The following is a 22,195-nucleotide window of genomic DNA, read 5'->3' on the forward strand; positions in this document are numbered from 1 at the left end:
ACATTTGTCCACACTTCCTCACTCAGACGCTGCAGGCTGGATGGCTGACCTCGGAGCTCACTGATTGGCTTGCTAAGCTTCACCAGTCACAGCTGCTGTCATGGCCAAAAGCCCGGAGGTGAAGCTGGCCGTCTTCGGCAGAGCGGGGGTGGGCAAGTCAGGTAAACTGCAGGGTTTCTGCGTTTATCAAAGAAATATTTCTTTAGGTCTCTTTTTTTTTTTAATGCTTAAAAGTTTGTGCGGTCAAAATCAGTAAATAGTCCTTCGGTTGTTTGGTTCTCTGCTGAATTTGTTCTTCGTTTAAAAAAATAACTTTATTTTCGTGCTTAGATTAATCTTTAGTATATTTTCAGGCTACATTTAATTCACTTGCTGTAGAATGTCTACAATTTTCAGGTTGTGTGCAATTTGTTTCACTCACTTACGTTGTTGCTGTGCCACAAACTCTACATTCCAGGATTTACCTCCATCATCTCGTCAGTTTTGCTACACTCACTATAATTTTTCCTTGTACTCAGTTTGTTTGCAGTAGGAGGTTGTTTTTGGTCTGGCGTAAATACCTTCACTCCCACAGATAAGAGTCAGTTGAGTCATTATTGCTTGGTTGCAGCATTCCTCTATAAGCAGCAACAGCAGCAGCAGCAGCGCAGCCTCAGCTGGCGCCCTGCATGTTTTCTCCAGTAGTTAACACAATAACATGGACCGTATGTTTCCTTTTGGCTGCAAATCAAGTCAGAATCCTTCCGTGTCACAATCAGCTGTTCAAAAACGTGCTTCGGGATTTCATTAAAATGCCTGAGGAGGTCAGCTCAAGGAATTTACTGAAAAGTGTAACGAGTTCACCTGAAAGGAGTGAGACAATAAAACATGAGGCTGACGGCACCTGACATGAAACTCTGAAACCTCGAGAATTTGAAGCTCCAAACCGTAGCTTCTCCTTGAACTAAGAATCGTGCTCTTAACCCTGTCCATCGCCTCCACACTTCACCCCCTAAAAACCTGTCCGTCATCTTGACAGCTGTCATCCACCCTGATCCTTCTGATTATTCTTTTCCCCCCCTCAGATCTTACTGTGACTTTCTGCTTCGTAGCTGTGTCGCATTCCCGTGTAAGATGAAATGATTGATTAGTTTATTGTTCACGCTGCAGGCAGTAATCAAATTCTTTGATTAACTATCCTTCATTAATGAAGGCTGAATCTGAGAACTTACAAAAACATGTTCACTTCCACTCAGATGTTGCAGCAGCAGAAATATTGTATGACAAAACGTTTACATCTGATCCTTTGCTGGCATTGCATCTTACTCTGCTTTACTTCACTAACTAACTTTAGGGGCAGACATCCCAGTCTAAAAATACTTTGCCTGCTGGAAAACTCTTTAGGACATTTGATTTTCACTTGGGCAACTGATTAATGCAGCTCTGCAGTTGCCTGAAACCCATCCATCACACACGTGCCTCCCCTTTAATGCATAAAAACAGACACACAGCAGGGGGGCAGTCATTGTTGTCACATCTGAAGCTACATGTGATCACTTCTACAATGAAAGGCTCACATCTAAACGTACCCCGAAGATGCTAATGAATCATTGTTCTACACAATCAGTAAACATCTGGTCTGACTCACTGACCTTTACTTGCTGGTTTGAGTGAGCAATTATTTGTTCTCTCATTTCAGCTCAAACCATTTTACAGATTTTCCTTATTCCAGCTCCTTAAACACAAGGATTTTGAGTCAGGGAAAATAAGTAAATGGGTTCTGGAAAAGCATTTTCTCTTATTATCTGACATTTTATTTACTAAACTGTTAATCAACAACAGCAAGTCTGCATCCAAGCTGGTCTGTGAGGCTGTATTAAGGCACAGCAGGGATTTGAGCTAAATGCTGACATCATACTAACATACTGATCAAGGACGGACTAAGAGAACCCAGATCAAAGCATGGAGAGTTGCTCAGTGGCTCATAGGTTCAAAAACAAACATATTGTACTAGATTCCAGCCTTGGGAATTACTTAGGTGAATCCTAAATCTCTCCAGATTTTCAAACTATTCAACTAAATCGATGTAATTCGGTAATAAATAAAAATCAGCGAATGTTTTATCATTTTATAACCACTCATCTTGCAATGGTTCTTCATCAGAAAAATCATTTTTGAGCCAATTTGTGATAAATCTTTTAGTTTAGAGTGTTAGCATGTCACATTTGTTTAACTAGCACTAAACACAACAAGTAGAAGAGGCTGGAAGATACCATCTTGGTGGAGGGATCTAGCAACATGCAGACCTCCACTCCCTGCCATTGTAGGGGGTTTGGTGGACCCTTCATGATTGTCTGACCCGGACTCCTGCAGAGCGATCCAGCACTAATAAAGAGTGTGGTTGTTCTGGCACTTTATAGCCTTTTAGTTTATTGACTCACTGGAGGGAAACTGGGGTTAGGAAATAAGATGAATTTGTCCAATTACTGTACCGCCAACATGGTCCCTGTGAAATCGACTCTTGTGTACACAAGCGCACACACACACACAATGAGATAAAGCACTTATTGGCAGGGTTTTTAATAAATTTGCCAGTGAGGACTAAGCTAAATAAACAGAACAAAGGCAAAAAAAAAGGGAGAGAGACAAAAAGTTTGCATATTCGCATTCAAACTTCAATTGTGGAGCCTGAAAGAAAAAAATAAATGTACTGTTAAAGCTGCACTTGCAGAGATGAGGTTAGCAAGGGCTATTGTCTGGTGGATGTGTAAAAAATGCCCACTTTAGAAACTGTATATGCAGATTGTCACAAAATAAAATCTATTAATTAATGCCACAATCAGCAAAGGCACTTACAAGCTAATAATTACAAATAGGAATCAAAACTAGTTTACAGAATAAGGTATTCAAAACCAAACTTTTATTCAATGATGACATTTGGCCCTTTCACCCACAGTGAAAAGTGTGTGTTGGACGTTGGTGTGATGTCCTTTTACAAATTATTAGCTTTCATGAAGTGAAAAAAGCTCAGGTTGGTACAATATCTCCTCACATCCATCCTCAAACGTCGTGCCTCCCCTCCTCCTCTCAGTCAGCGGAACAATAACAAGAGAACAGGCCAACATGTGCCTGCCTCAGAAGTACTACTGTTTACCATTACCGACACAGAAAAAGACACCATGAATCAGCCTAATGTAAGTGGTGGTCTGGAGTGCGATGAAAATAGTCATTCAGAGCAGGCCCAGGGCAGGACGGCGAGACAAGGCTACAAAAACAAACACTGTTGGGTGCTGAACTAAAACGTGATGCTAAGAATCCTGAAAACTATGTTTTCTATATATGTTGTTTGGTGAACATGCCCCACTTAATTCACAAGTGCACATTACTATGGCCACTGGGGAAAAAGCTGATACAATTACTTTATCACTTTTGGCTGTTTAAGCTGTCACAATCAGCAGACAATTCTTTTAAGTTATCTTCAATCAAAAGAATAAGGACATTGGTTTCTTCGAGAAACCCTGCAACTAATTTCATAAAAACTAGTCAGAAGTAAAGTCCCAAAATCTAAAAAAATGTTGGGGTTCACAAATACCACTGACACCAATCTCACATGCAGAACATAATGATTTATTATCAGATATTATTATGCAAACAAAAGGAGTTTGTCGAGGTAAAGACTTAGTCGTGCTCATTTTCTGTTAAACTCCATTAAACCGTGGCTGCAGAAGTGGACAATGTAGTAGTTAAAAGGTAGAAGTTCAAATACAAATAAAAAAAAATAAAAAATCTACTGGATGGGAGACAAATGGATTAGAAAAATTGTGTTTATGTTTGTTTCCTTATTTATATGCAAAGCCCTTTTTTCATTGTGCATTGTCTTCGTGTGTAAAAGTGTAAAATATATTTGCAATTTACTTTAAAGAACCTAACATTAGTTGTCTCTACTGAAGTTTGTTCTGAATGCACAAGCTGAAAATCTGCAGAAAAACAAGCGGATGGAAACCTGCCTATGGATGGCTGCGTCTCCATCAGCATTTGAATGAAGGCTTTTTATCTGATAGTGAAGCAGGTGTGACACTGTAGCAGAGCCCTGGCTTCTCACACCAGCAATATCTATTGGCTTTAATCAATATATTTCAAAAGCATCTCCTGACACAACCAAACATCTGCCCTGAGATAACCAGGGTGAGGCTGGGGAAGGTTGTGGTCCTTTTGCCATTTAATTAGTAAATGTTTAATATTTTAAATTGTTATTGAACACAATGTACAAGATACAGCATCCATCTAAATGGTTTTGACAGTATTACATTGTGAGCGCATAATAATGACTTTGAAACAGGCTTCTTGCTGAAAGATGCCATGGACAGCCTTGAACACTCAGCAGTACTCATGCTGATCCCAAAATCAACTTTATTTGATGCCTGCTGGAGGAAATGAAAATCCTGGGAAGTAATTACGCAACTGATGTGATTTGACATCCATCAGACTTTCTGTGCACAGCCAGTAGCGATCCTGGGGTCTGTTGGGGCCCTAGGCAAAAATTTATGAATCATAAAACTGCTATGCTTAAGATAAGAAAAACAGAATAAAAACCAGTAACTAGTGATAAATGTTGCTTTTGTCGGCCCTCAGGTGGCCCCTGCTGTCCTGGGGCCCCAAGCAGTGTCCTAGCTTGCCTGCTGGCACACAGCACCTATGTGCATAGCACCCTGCTCAGCATCATCGAGCAAGTCAGAGGATGTAGGGGCAGAGGGACAGTTGCTCTTCCTGCTGCTTTAGTTTTTGGGCACATCTCTGGCCTTTAAGAGCTGAGACAGCCAGCTGCAAAGTTTGGTGGCTCTTTGACTCTGTTAATATCACTCTGGATACCAGCATCCATAAGGTATGACTCATCCAATGCATTATGCAGCCACACAAGTGCTTTAATCAGTGTTTCCGGGGTAGATTTGATTCTTAGATAAGAGATCTGAAAAGGGTCACGAGTGGCTTTCAGAGGGATGGAAGGATGGAACATTAGGAGATTTTCATACGCTTAAGTGTGTTACATAAGACTTTAAAGAACTTTAATACTTTATCCTTTTAAACTATGCTAAGGTTCTGGCAGCAGTGCAAACAAGGCCAGGATCCTCAATGAGGAAAACCGGATTGTATTTAAACTGGATTCATGCTGGGATGAATTTGCAGTGCTGCATTGGTTTGAAGTATGAAGGAAAAGAAATGGACTAGACAAAAGATTTTTTTGTAATTTCAGGATGAGGATTAGAAAGGCCACTTGAAGTATATGCTATTTAAAAAGTTATAGAAGAATCCAGTCCATTTTCTTTGAACACGTTTTGTTTTTTGGCCTTGGACGAAGCTTTTGTTGCTTGTGAAATTTAAAGAAAGGAAAGGAAGTGGTGTTGGAAACAACAAAAAGATTGTTTCCTGTACATTATACTTTCTTTGGTTTGATGAACGTTATAACACGTTATTTTTTTTGGTTATGTGGAATAATGGAAAATAATACAATATTTGTTCTCTCCAGTTTAACAGGGAAACAGTAGAACATTAGTCACTGAATTGTTTAAGCAGGAATGTTCTAAAATGGCATAAAATAGCAAATAGCAGCCACGTAGTTTACTTAAGTGTTCGGGCTGAGATACACTAAGCCAACCTTCAGTCACCGGCCCACGTCAGGGTATCGATGAGTGTCTGGCGGCCTAGTTTTTGTGCTTTGTCCTGCAACATTGGCACTAAATCCCAGTCAGGAGCTTTTCAACCAAATCCGTGTTTCCCTGGACAAATTTCTATAAACATGCTCTTATGGTTTTTTGAGAAACAGACCAGTTAACAAATGCATCAATTGCATATTTAAATTTCACCTACTGTAGTCTAACTGAGAACTAGCACACTTTGAATGGTAGGTACAATGGATGCAGTTAGTCCCTCTGCTATTGCTGCGTAACAGCTCTGAGGTTCCATTAAACTGAGAGAACCTGGACATCCTCCACGTGCCCACACTCTGACGGTCTTCCTCCATCCTCCTCCACTTCCTGCTCTACTGAACGCATCATCTGCCGCCCAGAGCCTTCCTTTGTTTTTATAAAGGAGCAGCCATTCAGCTTATCTGCTTGAGCTCTGCCTGTTCACCTGGCACTTCATTCTGCACACTTACACAAGTTGCACTAATATTGGATTTTGCCAGTACTTGTACCTCTAGTCTGTATAAATATAACCAAAGCAATACATTTGTGTTACATACAAAGATGGAGTGGACCCATAAAGGGAAATGGCTGTGTCACAGGAAGGTGGGCTACTCAAGTGGTCCTGCTTTTTTCTTCTGTGGAATTATTTTTAGAGCACACCTCCGACTCGCCTCAGCCTCCACACATTGTCCGTTCTCCAATCACGTACTCTATCAGCAGCCGGTGTCCTCGGCTACTGGGTGAGTCATTGGTTACTTCTGCTTGCTTTTAAAAACCTTACTCTCTAGAAATTACCAGCACTTTTAAAATTTCATGATGCATCCATTATGTGTTTTCTTTTTAGCTTCTAAACCTGTGTAATGAGCCGAGGTTCAACATTCAGGGCCACTCTCAGGGATATTTGATTTATTCAGCACCATTCCCTCCCACCTTCTGAATCAAAATCTCTTTTTTCCAGATAAGGTTATGTAGCACTTACTGCTTTCCTGTCTGGATTTTAAAGCTTCATTCTGAACCTCTTTTGAAAGGCATTCAAAGGATAAGAAGTGATTATATTCCCTTTTGGGACCCTTGAGAGAAGGGATTACAAACGTTAAAGATTGTCCTCTCAAGAAAAAAAATTATATATAGTTAGGTCAAATCCTTGTAGGTCATTTGTCCTTAGCCTTTTATACAACCTACAGAGGCATTTGCCATCACCCCTATGTAGGTAGGCCAGCATATGTTAAAATGTCCCCCTTTTGGCTCTAGGCCTCAAATCAGCAAATGCTGCCACGTATGGATAATCAAAAATGGATGTTCGTTTCATATTATTCTCTCCCCCTAAAACAGTGAGAAACTGGTCAGAGTTCAGCATGTCAGTCTTAGGTCACGTTAGGGTTACTAGTTCCAAAATGGTTAGGTGTTCAAATCTGGTGGTTTTACTTCAATTCAGTGATTTGTCACAGAACTCGTGTCATAGAATTTGTAAAATGATTCCATCATGTCGTCTGCTTTGTTGACCCATCAACACACACCAACCTCCTCTTGGCAAACATTTGTGTGTCCAATTACAAGATGAACGTGTTATGTTTGTAACCGTTGCTCATTTTTGCCTGCTAGTACTGAAATAAATAAAATCAAATAAAACAAAACACACCTAGTCATGGTTTTACAGGACAACAGTCTCCAAACATGATAAAACTAAATCTATTTATTCTCGATGTTAGTTACTAACCTACAGTTGCTGGCAGGTGGCTTTTGATTTCTTCAGACAGAGCCAAGTTAGCAGTTCCTCCTGCGTCTACAATTTTAACAATGCTAACCGGATTCTGCTTGTAGTCTTAAAAAGATTTTCTCTAAATCTTGGGAAGTAAATCAATTGGCATTTCTCAAAATGTCAATCTTCTCTTTAAAAGAAAGTCTAAAGAATTCAACCGAAATGTTTTGTGCCTACTCTAACTCTAACCAAACTTGGTAGTGCTGGCTGATATCAAAACAGTGACAAAAAGATCTATTTTTAAATGCTCATATGCATTTTGGAAGAGAACTGACAAATTCATCTAAGATGTGTGAGAGATACTGACTTTTTCCAGGTTTGTATTCGCAGTCGGCTGAGCTCACTCCAACCAAAACAGTTTGTCTTAATATGATTAACATAATTATCATGTCCATAGTAATGATGTGTCTCCTTTTAAACTTCACATTGTTTGTACCTATTGTCATAATTGTTTGGCTTTACTATAAAATCTACAGGTTGTCTTTTTCTCAGCTGCTTCTTGTACACAGCTCTTCAGCTTTGTCATGCCTGTAATCACAGACACAATCCCTCCCTTAGGTGTGGTTGCCACAGCATCTCAGCTCTCATCTGCCTCACATATGGTTATTGACGACTAGTGCTCTGGTGCTATTGTTAGACACTAAATTAAAGGCATGACTGTGGTGTTAGAAACCTCACGCCCTTCCCGTTCCAACCCCACTACTGTGCGTTTGTGTTCTGTTGCATCTCCAGAGACATGAAATCAAAGCCTCTCTGGTGTCCTATTTTAGAGAGCCACAGGGCCCTGAGGAGAATGACTGACTCTCTCTCTTTACCATTGTGTCTTTGTGGAGCTGGTCCAAAGTGAAGCTGAGGGGAGTTAATCTGACCTTTCCAGTCATTCAACATGAACTTGATATCTACTGTGACTTGTGTTCAAACAAAGAGACATCCATCTTCATAGTGTGAAGAAAAGTAATCATCCAGCGGTGTATTGAGCAGTTGGCACATTATGTAAAGCGGACAGTGCTTTGAAGAGGGTGGACAGAAAAGATAGTCCAATCAATTAGAAGCTTTTTTCTACCTCCGGTACAGTCTGCAAGTCAAAGCTCTCATGGGTCAACTTATTATTACTCTAGGTTTATCAATCATATCATGCTTTTCTAAATAACACTTTATTTTAAATACATTTTTTCACATTACAGAAATTTGTCTCATATTGGTTTGAATATAGATACAAAGAGCCCCATTAGTTGTTTTTCTGGTGATTTGGTAGATGTCCAGTATTGATTCTTTTTTTTTTAAGCTTCTATTTTTGTCTCCTTCAACTCCTGAGAATTATTTGGCCTCGCAGCAGCTCAGCAGTGCTGGCAGAAGTACTCTCATCATTTATTAAGTAAAAGTTGTAATATCACAGTATAGAAATACAAAGGTTTTACATATAAACAACCCGCATACAAAATTACTTAAGTAAAAGTACAAAAGTATTAACTTAAAGTATTAATTAACTAAAATACTTAAGTACCAAATATTTAAAAGTGTCTTTATGTACAAAGGCTTGTTTCATGTCAGTGATTATATTACTGATTTATAATTAATGATGCATCAATGTGTTATTTCATATTGCTAACAAAAGAGCTTATACAATGAGCTTTTGTGTTGTTTTAATGATCATTGGTTTAGAAACTATTAATTTGAATTACTGTACACCGTGTACTGCTGTGTGGCTTGTAATAAACAGGGATCAATAGTCTAATCATCGTATTGTATTATTAATGATTAACATGGATCTGAAAGATGACCACTTGCTAAATGCAGTGGAGTAAAAGCATGATATTTGCATCTGGAAGTGAAGTTAAATATAACATAGAAAAAAATTGAATTACATAAGTAAAGAAGACGTTTCTCAAAATTATACTCAAGTACAGTATATAAATATATGTAGTTAGTTACTTTTCACCAGTGGTCACTAGCTCATTGCTACTCAGAGTTGTTGTCTGTAAAACCAAAACAATCATGGTAAAAAGATCCAAAGTGCTCATTAAAAATGGATGGGACCTGCAATCAATATGAAAGACACATTTCACATGTTTTTCTGATCAATATATGTTATATTTATATATATAAAGATTGGAGCATTTCTAACAGTATTAAATACCATATTTCTCACATTATGTATAGTTTTTTTGAGTGACTATTGATTTTATTTTTTGTTAAAAGCTTCTCTCCGTCTACCTAATGTCAACACAATGCAACTATTATCCATCTCTGTCTTACTAACATTATTGGTGAGTCTAATTACCACTCGTGATTGCACCAAATCCTTTTGCATTAGAGATTTATAGAGAAAGCAATTTACTAGCCGAGGAGAGTAAAATACTGCAATGCCTGATGGTTTAATTCCACCGTTGATTTATTATGAGAACTGGCTCGAGGATGCAAAACCAATCTAGCTGCCAAAATGCCATTTTATGAGGCAGAGATTGTGTTTACCACAACAACTATCAATGATAGGCTGTCTGCCAGCATCAGACTGGAGGCCGCTCACACTGATATTAAGAGGCATGTGTTCGTTTTCCCTGCTGGCATTCTCCTGGGCAACCCTGGGCAATTTATGTCTCCGTCAGGATTCAGAATTTGCTCATACAACATCTGAAGAGTTAATTTGTTTGGACTATTTTTGGATATTAGATGAAAATTAGCAAGTGGGGGGATTACAGTCATTACAAAAACAGCTCGTAACTCAAAAGGTCTGTTGTGTAAAACGTGTGATTTAACTATTTTTATTCCAACAATAGGTCTAACTATTAATGATCGCAATAATTATAACTAATTAATAATAACTAATTAAGCATGGTGGTAAATAGGCCATAGCTCTATTATTCTCAGAAGAGCAGTTGCCCCACATCTCATTAATTTAAATAGTGTCTAATAACCAAACCCTCTCACTAATGACTTGACAGGCATGGGGGGAAAAAAGATGATGAGTCATGTGCTGTTAATTGTCCAGCTGTAATCTGATCCGGAGAACAACAGACATAATTACATTTCTTGAACTATTACTGGTTTCGTATTCTGGGAATAGATATTGCTCCTTATATTACTCACATCTGTTATTTTCTGATCAGTATAAACAACGAAAAGTTGCGTCAACTTTTTAATTTTCCATCCGCATCACGTAGATAATCGAATTCCTGAGGCGTAACTAAACAACACGGAGTGCAAATAATATATCAATAATAATGGTAGGTGTGCTTTTATGAGCTGGCTAATGTGTGGAACGACGGCTTGATTTCACACCCATTCACTACACAAAAGCCGATCTCTCATTTCTAGTGAAAATTCCAGTCAATTCCAGTCATTATTCTTGCTGCGAGATTTTATCATCTGTAAATTAGCAAGTTACATAATTAAGCCAATATTACGTCAGTCGGTGTTAAGCTAATGTCTTTTAGAGCAAAGTATCTTAAATATGAAATTGACAGTTACTCGACATAACAAAATGTTTTTGTTGCTGTGTTTTGACTCTGAAAAGTTTGTTAGCTGTCCGTTTGTGTCAGATCTTTGATAGGCGGTTTGGTTTGTCTACTGCATCTAATTCAAAATCACAGCTTAGCTCAAGTGCTGAATTCCCCTGAAATCCACAACAAATGGAAATGTTTGTTTCCTATCGGGCCAGACAGTGACGCCATCCCTCGTGGGAGATGACATGTTTACTGTTGTCTTGTGTGTTATTGTTCCTCTGCTCACAACCCACATCCCATCTTATGGGGTATTGGTTAGCTTCTACAATAAATATGAAGGGAGCCTGATTGGGAAGCTGTAATCTGATCTGGAAAGGGACCAAGTTGAAGAGTTGTCTGACTTGATCCTTCTTATATTTGGCTTTGGAGAACAAACCTTTCCCCTGGCACCATGTGGACTGGGCTGGTAGTGCCCATCCCACAGCCATACATACATATTCCTGTAGTGAGAAATATAATTTATAGCAGTTCCAGAGGCTTGGTGTTAGTGCTTTGCGATAAAGGCGTGCCCCAGGGAGAGACTGGTGGTGAAAAGATCTCTGGAAGACCTCTGAGCCTGGGAACATTATCCTAACCTCCTGTTCAGGAAGTGGTTTGGATGCTTTTGTTGCTAATTTGTTTGCCTGCTTCCAGTATCAGGGTTGACACATTTTGGTGTGTGCGAAGAAATAATGCTATGATGCACGCAATTTAACAGAAAATGTAGTTTTTTTGATTTGCATTTAAATGCAAAACATCGCTAGTTATCAAACAGAAACGGACACTTAAAAATGTTTCCTCTGCTTTATCTTGCAAGAAATACAAAAAACAAAAAAATAAAAAAAACGGATTGTGTTGCTGCCAGGGTTCAATGGTTATCTGTTCTTTAAAATGTATGTCACATTATTTAAAAAGTTAAAAAGGAAAGCAACCAACAGAAACATTCCTCATACCCTGCAAAGACTTTCTGCTGTGTCTGATCTATGATACACATTATGTCAGTTCTCCTTTTCCTCAATGGAAAGGATGTGGTCCTTTTTGTATTTTCTACAGATGTTCAGGATTATCGCTGAAGCTTCAGCAAAACTACCTTTGTGAAGTCACAGGACTGAAATATCGTCCCATTGTCCTTTCAGTTTCCTTTAAACCGCTGACGGTTTGAAAGGAAATCACTAATATTGAATCAAGGTGATGACCCGCTACAATAATAGTAATTTAATCTACTGCAGGAAATATTTGAAACAAAAGTTCTAAATGTGCTTTAGGGTGTAGAGTGAAGGACAATATATGGGATATATTTACAGCATACATTATTAGTAAATGTTCCTCTAAAGACCATATTTCAGTGTCTTGGTCCTTTACGAGCATTTGGGGCCACACTGTGTGGAAAGCCTAGTTTCTTGTCTGTCAACAAAGGAGCAGGGAAGCAACTGCCAGGATTTCTCCTGACAGAGATGCAGTAAAATCCTAAAAGCAGTTAGTCGGGTTAATAATTCACCTCTCATGTAAAATATGAGAACACACTGTTTGCTGCCGGCAGAGGAGCAAATTTACAACAGCTCTGATGAGATTCAGCATAACTGAGCACCATAATCAGCAACATGATACAACATGAAACTGATGATTTATTTAGATTTCTTGCATATTATTTCAGGCTTAATAATTCCAAGCTCTTGTAGTTCTAAAATCAATAGAGATACAGAGAGCAGTAACTCCAAAGCTGGTGAAAGTGATTTTTCACTGTGTTTCTGTGAGACCATCAGCTCAATCTGCAGCTCAGCTGCACCTGCTCACAGCTGATTTGTTCGTGTATCTTTTTTAGAATCCAGAAAATCCAAATGCTTCAAGCTGTTTTACATCTTGCAGCAGTCCCGTCCAGTAAAACCAATTAAGTTTTAAAGCAAACAAGAGGACAAAAGCACACTAGTTGGAGTTTACTTGTTGTGATAATGTTATGGCCCATGTTTTTATTAGAAATACTTGAAACGCCAACTCATCCAAAGTCTGAATACTGTAACGGAGACGATTCATTGAAAGACAACATGTTGGTTGATGTACTTCTACAGTGCAGAGTGAATTCTAACCTCACATTGCATTTTCTAGCCTGCTAACTAATTATAGTACAGACACGGTTGGATTAATGAATAGGCCTCCCAGGCATAGGCCCATGGGTCTGGGGGTCAAAGGTGGCCCTTGAAGTGTGCTTCTGGTGTCTATTAGTAAGTCTATCAAAAGAACCAAAGCAAGGCGCAAAATGAGTAAAAATAGACAGAAGAGCCTCAAAGAGACATAACAAGTATGAGCAGGCACCAGATCATTTATTTTTTCAAAAGGGAAAGTGCCAACACCAGATGGGATGCCTTAATTTATGACTTTTCTAATTATTTTATCCCAAATAATGTTGCAAAAGAATCTGTATGCAGCAATATTTAATCCAACATATCCGTTTGTGATGTGTTGTGTTTAAAAATACAATTTAAACGTAGCTTAACAGGAAGTCCACTTCAGTCAAAAGCTGAGAAAAGCAGCTGATCATCAGTTAGCTTTAGCAGAAGTTTAGCTAAAAGGTATCAGATTCTGTCTTTTGACCATATTTAATTAATGCATTTTTTTTTTTTTTTTTTTTTATTAGTCTAATGCAGGTACCCATCAGTTCCCCAGCGGTCTTTTCAGCACAGCTGGCCTTAATGACACGACCTGATGTGACATGAACACAATAGGTACAGAGCTCGACCGCAGCTGCATGGCCCTGAGAAAGCTCTGCTCGTGAGCCAGTAAAGACTTGTTTTTGTGAGCGGAGGGAACCAAAGAGCCACGGGTGTCTGTCTGATGTGCCGCGGGGAATCAATAGAGACTGTTCAATGAGTAACACATCATCGGCTCAGAACAAGGCCATGGGCCACACTAATTGCTCGAGCTTTGTTTGCAATTAGTCCAACATTCTGCTGGTAATGTGATTAGGTCACTTTGAACAAAAGCTGCTTTTGAGAAACAACTCCTGTGAACGATGTGTTTGACGCAAGTCTGAAAACTCCAGCCACTCATGAGACTCTCAATTATGGGCTGGAGAATTAAAAAAAAATTTTTTTTGTATTCAAACTTAAGTGTTAGCTGGGAAATATGAACTAGTGGAAAAGATGTCAGGGAATTCTTTAAACAGCCATAAAGAGTATGTGTATGTGAGAAGATGACACTGTGTGATATCAGAAAATAAAAACACAAGCAAGACTTGTTTGAGGCCCTGAAGTTCCTGTCGCATTGTACAACTAGACATAGTAGAAAACTTAGGGAATATGAGGACAATTGTAAGGTGGTATAAATACAGGAGCTAGGATTCAGAGATGCAGTAAACCTGTGTCAGTTGGGTTGAGATCCCTACAAAGGGGGCCTAAAAGATCCTCCAAATCTCCTCCCCAGAGCTTGCCCGCTGACTGCAGTCTCACGTCTTCCACTGCCCATCAAACACTGACTTGCTCACAAATGAATTTGTATCTTTATATATTAATTTAAAATATGTTGATAGTTGTGTGGTTTTATAGGAAAAAAATATATTTAAAACTGAAAAGAGCAAAGTTGCAGGCTACAAAATCAATTTAAAGATACTAAAATAACCGTGCAAAAGTTAAGGGAACGTCTATGGGTTTCTTGGGAAGTGATGCCTCTCACATAACACATAGCATTTTATGTGGTGTGTCGCCTGAGCTACAATTGAAGCACCGACTTAAACCTTTATTCATGCAAATCCAATTGTTGCACAAACAAGTCTTACAAAATTTGATTGCTTGAGCAGGATTATGTCTAATCTGAACTATAGGTGCAAGCTTGTCATCCACCATGTTTCAGATTGAGCATCTTCGTACTCTGACATCTGTGGATAAGAACCTTTATTGCATGCTCAGCCATTTAAAAAAAATATATATTAGTAACTGTTTTGTTGTTCATGTCAAGTGTTCATGTCATTATCTTTATACAGCCTTTCAAAAGAGTATGTGCTGCATTAAATAAGGGAAAGTTGGCCTTATTTGAAAGAATAATATATTAATTAAATAACAGGAAAACTGGTGCTTTAAGACTGTGACATCTGTTCTGCTTTGTTACCAACTGTCCTCTCACCACAGTCAGAGAATCGCCCGCCTATGTCATCTGGTCATCTCGATACACTGCACCCTATTCCATCAAACCTGTAACAAATGTGGGCCACGGTGTCCGTACTGACGCATGCTAACAAAGGCGCCTCTCTTCTACGTGTACATTTCTTTCCAGTGGCAGTGAAAAGCAGGAGATACTGTTACCTCTAATGACGAAAGAACTTCACACCCCATTGGTTATTCTGTCTGCCTGGAATCCAGGGCACGGTAGCAGAAACACCAGAAAATAACCTCAGTTGGAAAATTCAGTGCTGAACAACCCGAAATAAATGTGCCTAAAGAAGGAACACACTTGCCAATCGGCCTTCTTGGAGCTTGACAAATTATCTGCTGCTGTTCTGCTTCCGTGCATTCAGGGAATAAGTGAAATTTGCTCAACTCACTTATCCTTTGCCTGAAAATACATTAAGTGTGCTGAGAGAGAAGGGGAAATGTGTTTTACTGATGAACAACATCAACAAGACATGTCCACATCAGGCTATTTCGGAGAAAAAAGAATGTGTAACATGAATAGACCTGTCATTCTGTACATTTTGCTCAGAGTTACAGGACCTATGCTAAGAACAGACTATACTTACTAATGTGAGGCTGTGAAGTGCTTTGGCTACTGAATAGAGACTAAAGCGAAGCTTGCCACTGCTTCTCAAAAGACAAATTTAAACGTTTAAGCCCCAGACTCTCAGTCATCATCAAACACTACCATGAGCTCAAAGGCTCGACTGGACTTCTTTAGGAGGTTAATGAAACATGGCAGCGACACTCTGCCCGGCATAATAGGTTTTTCTTCCCCTTATTTGTTGTTGCTAATTATGAGCAGAAAACAGACTTGACAGAGATGGATGTTTTCTCTCTTTTCTTTCTTTAAAGGCAAATCTCTTTAGACATCGTCTCTTTGCACATGCAGCAAGTCACGACAGGACATGAGCATGCAGATATCCACCAGGAATCAAGTGGACCACTCAGGGCTGTTGAGATTCACTCAGGCACATGACAGATTTGGCACAGATCACAGTGGACTGGAAGCGTGAACACTTACTCGTTGATGTGTGGTAGCAGTCGTTTACAAAAAAAGCTGGAAAAGGCTGGAAAGCAATTTTTGTTCACATGGTTCACAATTGACCGTTTGAGAAGGTAAAGTCGGACTGTAACTAAGCCCTTATTCACTATACAAATTAAAAGTTGAATCCATGAGCAGAAAAAAATAACCTTACAATGTAGTTAGTAATGTTACTAATGGATTTCGTCTCAAATTATCAGCCTAAAAAGAAGTTGCCTAGTTTGTTTTACCCGAGAAAAATGTGTAATTAAACTACACAACACAGCTAAAAGATGTCAAGTGACGCTATTTAGCTCAGCGATTACACAATGGTGGAACGTGTTACCAAACTCGCGCTCAACAGCCTCAATCCCAATATTCAAAAAGCCTTTCTGTTTGTAAAGCGTCAAATAATTTCGTCAAAATGTTTTAAGCAATGCGAGATGCCATTATGTAGCATGTGTGTACATGCGTCACTTACAGGCAGAACGTGGCAGCTTCTTGGGTGGTCGTAGGGGACATACAAAGGCCCTTAAATGTCCCCTCCATAATACTGGATTTAATGGAGCAAAAATCAACGGTACCGAACTTTAGATAGATGTGTGTAACCAGAATGTGTGTGTTCTATTGTTAATGAAGTTCACCATTAAACATTTATCCCTAAGTAACGTATTGGGTCATAGAGGTTGTGCTTCAATTTAAATAGACAAATGAAAACATCGTGATCGAATTGTTAGTCTTCAACTTCTATAACTCTAATAAACTTTAATGAACTTTTACTAGAAAACACATGACTGAATGCCCTACGGTATCCTTTTATAGGAAATGACTTCCTGTTCTGGTTACGAGTACAGTTGCACTCTCCTAGAGGAGTAAGACTCTAAAGTGGCATCATGCCCCCTACCCATTAACTGAACTGACATGAGAAATGCAGCAGTGTTGAGATAAATGGTTTCAGAACTGAGTCACACACCTCCTGCAGTGACTTCCTGGGGGGCGGCTGAAGGGTGTTTTAATTGGTTAACTGGTGAAGTGCCGGGGAATAATAATTTTCTAATAGGCAGCAGAGAGACAAATGGGGTTGTTCATGTCTTTATTGATAAGACAAATAATAGAATGGATGCTGGTTTCTGGATGAAACATGCCAAGTGCTCCTGGGAAGCACAGTCAAGTGGAAGTCAAATTGAGAGTTTTGATTGGCTACTGAATGTTTTTATGCACTGTCCATACGTCTCTTAACGTGTGCCACATCACCACACATCCATATTAATGTTTAGACGTACTTTTACTAAGCACACAAACAGGACACACCCTGTATGGTTTGTATCCATGTCTGATATACCCAGGTAATGGTCTCCTCATTCTGTCTGAATGAAGGCTATCAACGTTTCTGTGCAGCAAATTACTTGTTGATGGCAAACCATCAAGGGAGTGAGTCACTGACCTGTTGGGGGTGGTTTTGTTTTTTTTGAAAGGTTGATTCTGTAAAGGGCATGCTAAAGAGCCCACATGAAAAAAAAAGCAGCTGATGAACTTAAGGAGCCAGTATTTTATCCTGAAGGCTGTTTGAACTCCCTCTTAATGGTCTGGTACTGTTCAAACATGCATTAACATTTTAATGGGAAGCATATCAAAGTGGTGGAAATCTTGTGGTCTCTTGCTGGGTCACCCACAGCTGATTAGCCAGTGGAGTAGACATGCAGAACGTCGATGTGCAGCCTGTAATAAGTTATTATAACCAAATCTAACTTTGTTTTTCATGTATTGAAATCGCTACTCAAAACACACTGTGCTGTCTGACAAAATCCTATTAGTCTTCATGATTTCTCCTAAATGCTTCTGGAAGCTGTGCAAACTAATCAGCTCACGGTTTCATGTGCTGTTCTCATATTCTGAATGTGTTGGTTTTTTTTTCTGTTGTTCTTTGCAGCTTTGGTTGTAAGATTTCTGACCAGACGCTTCATCTGGGAGTATGACCCAACACTCGGTAAGACAAAAAAACAAACAAAAAAAAAACAAAACACACACACAACTGTTTTTAAACTACTTGGTACACACTACTGCTGCTGAAACCACTACACCTGCCAGACATGCTACTACCACCAAACTCATTTCATTTTTCTGTTGTTTTTGTATAGGTTAGAATAACCTATACAAAAATCAGTTGTATGCCAAGTTGTATGACAATCAGTTGTATGCCAAGAAAAAAGAAAGAGCAATAGCAAGACAAAGGGAAATTGTCAGTTAGTGGTTTTAAGGGATGTAACATCCTGAGTAGCCCTGGCTTTAATTTTTTTTTAGTACAGGGACTTTCTGTAGTCTCTGCTGCCAGTCAAGGTATTGTTCAAGTGTTTCCAAAGAGCCAGGCAAGATTTCTCTTTGCTTCCAGCCTTAATGCTAAGCTAAGCTAAACACATTTAGATCTGCAGTAGATTCAGATCTACTACACAATAATGAGGGTTCTATCAATCCTTTCATCTCACAAAGATTTTCTTAAAATTACAAAATGTTTAATACTTCTCAAATTTAGGCAAATAACAGTAATGCTTTAGATCACAGCCCCTAACTTATAGGGTAAATACATTGAAGTTACTGTGTACTTATTAGTAACAACAGTGTACCTCCACAGTACCTATATTTGTTTATTGGTATTTAATAATAATAATAATAATCATCATCATCTTTAGGGAATAATGGGGTAAAGAGATGCAAGTACGAAAAATACCTATAGTGCAAGTATTTTGAAGTTAAGGGGTACTTATTAAATATTACATGACCCGTGTGAATACTTATGATGTAACTGCTGCTTATAAAGTAACAACAAATATGTATTCATAGGTACCGTGGAGGTACATTGTTGTTACTAATAAGTACACAGTAAGATCACTATACTTACCCTGTAATTCGCGAGCTGTATTCTAAAGCGTTACCCACATAACTAAATAGTTAAGAGTATTTAAATATATTTATTATAATATATTTGAAAATAAATATTTAAAAATACTCATGAATGAATATACATTTTACACATAAGTGTGTAAAAACAAGACAGATTATCAAGATAAAAAGTAACAAAGACAAATTTACAATTACAATCAGCAGATCCAAAGTGACTAGTAGCAGAAACTAGGGACAACTTGGGGGTTCAGTGTCTTGTCCAGGGACACGTTTACTTGCTAGGAAGACTGAGGTACAGCCCCCCCTAGTATATGTGAGATATAACGCAACTAATCAGTGGTTAGATGAGTTTTGGTCATTCCAAAAGCTCAAATGCAGCCAGCTTTATTGCAGAACAGACTCATTTTGCTCTCAGTGTATAATACAGAATTGGCCTTTTCAGTGATGCAGATTGAATCAATTCCCCACATTGTAATTACAGGGTAAAGAGACATCACATTTCCTCTTGAAGGTGCTTTTTATTTCCTGACTGCACACGGCAGGTCACAGCATTTGGCTTTCCCACGTGGTTCTCCCGTCAGTAGCTTGTCCGTTTTAAGCGATAGAGCAGGTTCTGCATTGCCGCACAGTGCAATTATCAGCTTAAAAAGAACAAGAATATAAAGAAGGTTCTCTTTTGTTATGCCCTCTGCTTCACATCTTATCTTATATGACAGAGAATGATGAAAATGTTTGGTTCAACACCCATTATTAAAAATGTTTTTTCCCCTATAGCACAGCAGTAATTCTCTAGATTGATTTTTCATAAAGTAAAACAAAGCAGGATGTGCACTAAAAAAAAAAAAAAAAAAAAAAAAAAAAAAAAAACACCCAGGTAGTGTAGAAGGGTTTGACAGTAAGAAAAGAGTCATAACAGCCCCCTTGGTTACCACAAGACCTGGCATCACAATCAAGAAAGCACAGCTTGATATGAATAATGGGAATAACAGCACCGTTGGAAAGTGTCTGTCACCAATCAGACTGCCTGGCTGAAATAAGCCATGAAGTGGTCAACACAATATTAAAACCCTATTATAGGCACATCACACAGGTAGGGGGTGTGCGTGTGGAGTGCTGGGCTTAGAAACACATTACTGCCAGAACATGGTCTGCATTTCATTTTTCCTCAATGTCCCATAAATCTCCATTAATGATCTATTTATTCACATCAGGGTCACAAATAAGATCAGGTATTCTCTTCCACAATGAACAATCACTCCTTCAGCCCTTTTGGCATTTTGTTTTCATAATTTCATACCAACCAACAACTATGTCGAAATGTTTCTGATGGGCACATGTTCAGACGTAGAGTGGAAATAGCTCTTCGCTCGTCTTTGCTTCAACATGTCTGTTTGCTCTGCAGAGGAGTCTTGTACATGTGTATATGCAAATCACCCAAAGCACATCGGCTTGCTACAAATAAATGTGAAGCTTTTTCCTAAACAGTTCAGCCGCTTCTAAAAAATAAAAAAAGGAGACTCTTATTATTAAAAAAACCCTCAATATTAAATCCATCGTGTCTGCATTTTTAAGATTGCCGCTGGAAGGTAACTCAGCACAACCTTTGACACCAATGAAATGTGTTCATAAAATATACTGTTACACATATTCACAAGATAGCAAGTCCATTCCAAAATGTTTCTGTTCTTGCATGGAAGCCAAATATTGCCGTAGGACACTGCATTTTAGGGGCTTTTATAGCCTCCAGTAACAGCCAGATTGGTAGTGAGAACAAAGCATCAGTAAATCCCTTCAAAAACTGGAGTAACATCACTGCCCAGTCGCACTTTTGTGTTTACAACATGTGAGTCAACTTGTAGAGCTGTGTTAGATGTAAAACATTAACACCCCATGTTATTGCATCATTAGGAGGTTTGGGTTTTCATAAAGACATGAAAATCATAGGCTGCCTTTGTATTTTGGGCTGGTACCAGCAGACTGCATGTTTGCACACTCTCCAGATATTACGTGACAATCAGTTGGATCACATTCCCTGTAGCACCATGGGAAACAGTAGCTGTTCAGAATGCAGGCGGCCATAATATTGTAATATTAATTTCTGTTCTTGCACACCCGCTAGTTATAGAATCTAATCTCTTTGGCTCAGCAAAATTAACTCCAAGTTGCTTCTGCTATAATTTGGAATCAGAATAGCAACTGTGCTTCATAATTCTCCACAGGTTTGCAGTGATAACATTTCTGGTACAGATATGATGTTACTCTAAAGGAAGTGGACAAGTACAACAAGTGGAACCGTTTCCAGTTTGTAGACACCACACTTTGTTTTCTGCCCAAACAGCCTTCAGGCTGGGAGGGCCTTTGATTTATGAGGGATGAATTGCTTGCTACCAGGAAATTTAAAGTTTTTGTTTCCCTGCAAAGGGGGGTGGGGTGGGTTGGGGGGGCAGAGGGTGCCGTTTAAATCATAGTAGCCCTGCTCCTTCTCAGTATATTTAGGAATATACGCAGAGGGGTGGTGCGTGATGGCTGCTAAAAAAGGCTGTCCCATGAGTCGCAGTGTGAGACACTGGTTCTTCCCCCTCATGGCTTTAGCAAAACAGCATTAAATCATCACGTTACTTCCGCCTATGGCTCTTTGTGACATTTCATTCACGTCACAGGATGCAGTTTATTCCCTGGAGAGGTGAGCGCACCTGGGACACAGCAGGGTGGACGTGCTGTGGCCAGAGCAACATCGAGCTCCACGTCCATTTTAAACTCGCTTGTCACAAAGACCCAGAACATCTTTGTGACAGGGCTTGTGTATCATTGTTTGTGGGAGTTTTTTGACTTATAGTTTAAATGCTCTACAGCTGTATAGCAGGTAGCAGATCACTAGCTATGACCTTAACAGCAAAGAAACAAAAATGTGTCCTTAGGTTCTTAGTTACTGTGATGGACAAAAAGTAATGAGCACTTCTTTTCTGCGGATGCAAGTTTGATTTGTATAAAGCATTTGTGGCCAGATCCTCACACAAGTAAAATAATAAAAGATCTTTTCCTTTTCCACCTTCCAGCCGTATAATTAAATGTTTGAAATTCTTGACATCATTAGTCAGGAGCCTTTTGTTTTATTAATCTTTGCAAAAATAATAAAACATAGTACTGGAAACCCATTTAGAGGTCCAAACCTCTAAAGAATGTAACAATAAATCCTCCCAGCACAACTT

The 22,195-nt window shown here is 39.0% G+C and overlaps 1 protein-coding gene across 2 annotated transcripts in view; it reads left to right on the plus strand.

The window, feature by feature from the left end:
- rerg (RAS-like, estrogen-regulated, growth inhibitor) overlaps positions 1 to 22,195 on the plus strand; it is a 34,465-nt gene that overhangs the window by 7,646 nt on the left and 4,624 nt on the right. The window contains exons 2-3 of one of the 2 annotated variants that reach the window (XM_067490988.1): positions 27 to 161; positions 18,019 to 18,075. In XM_067490988.1, coding sequence (XP_067347089.1) covers positions 101 to 161; positions 18,019 to 18,075 — 118 coding nt within the window. In that variant the 5' untranslated portion in view covers positions 27 to 100. The remainder of the gene's footprint in view (positions 1 to 26; positions 162 to 18,018; positions 18,076 to 22,195) is intronic. The other variant, XM_067490989.1, reaches the window with a different exon arrangement.

Source organism: Channa argus, chromosome 21 (assembly GCF_033026475.1).
Source record: "Channa argus isolate prfri chromosome 21, Channa argus male v1.0, whole genome shotgun sequence".
Classification (NCBI taxonomy): Eukaryota; Metazoa; Chordata; class Actinopteri; order Anabantiformes; family Channidae; genus Channa; species Channa argus.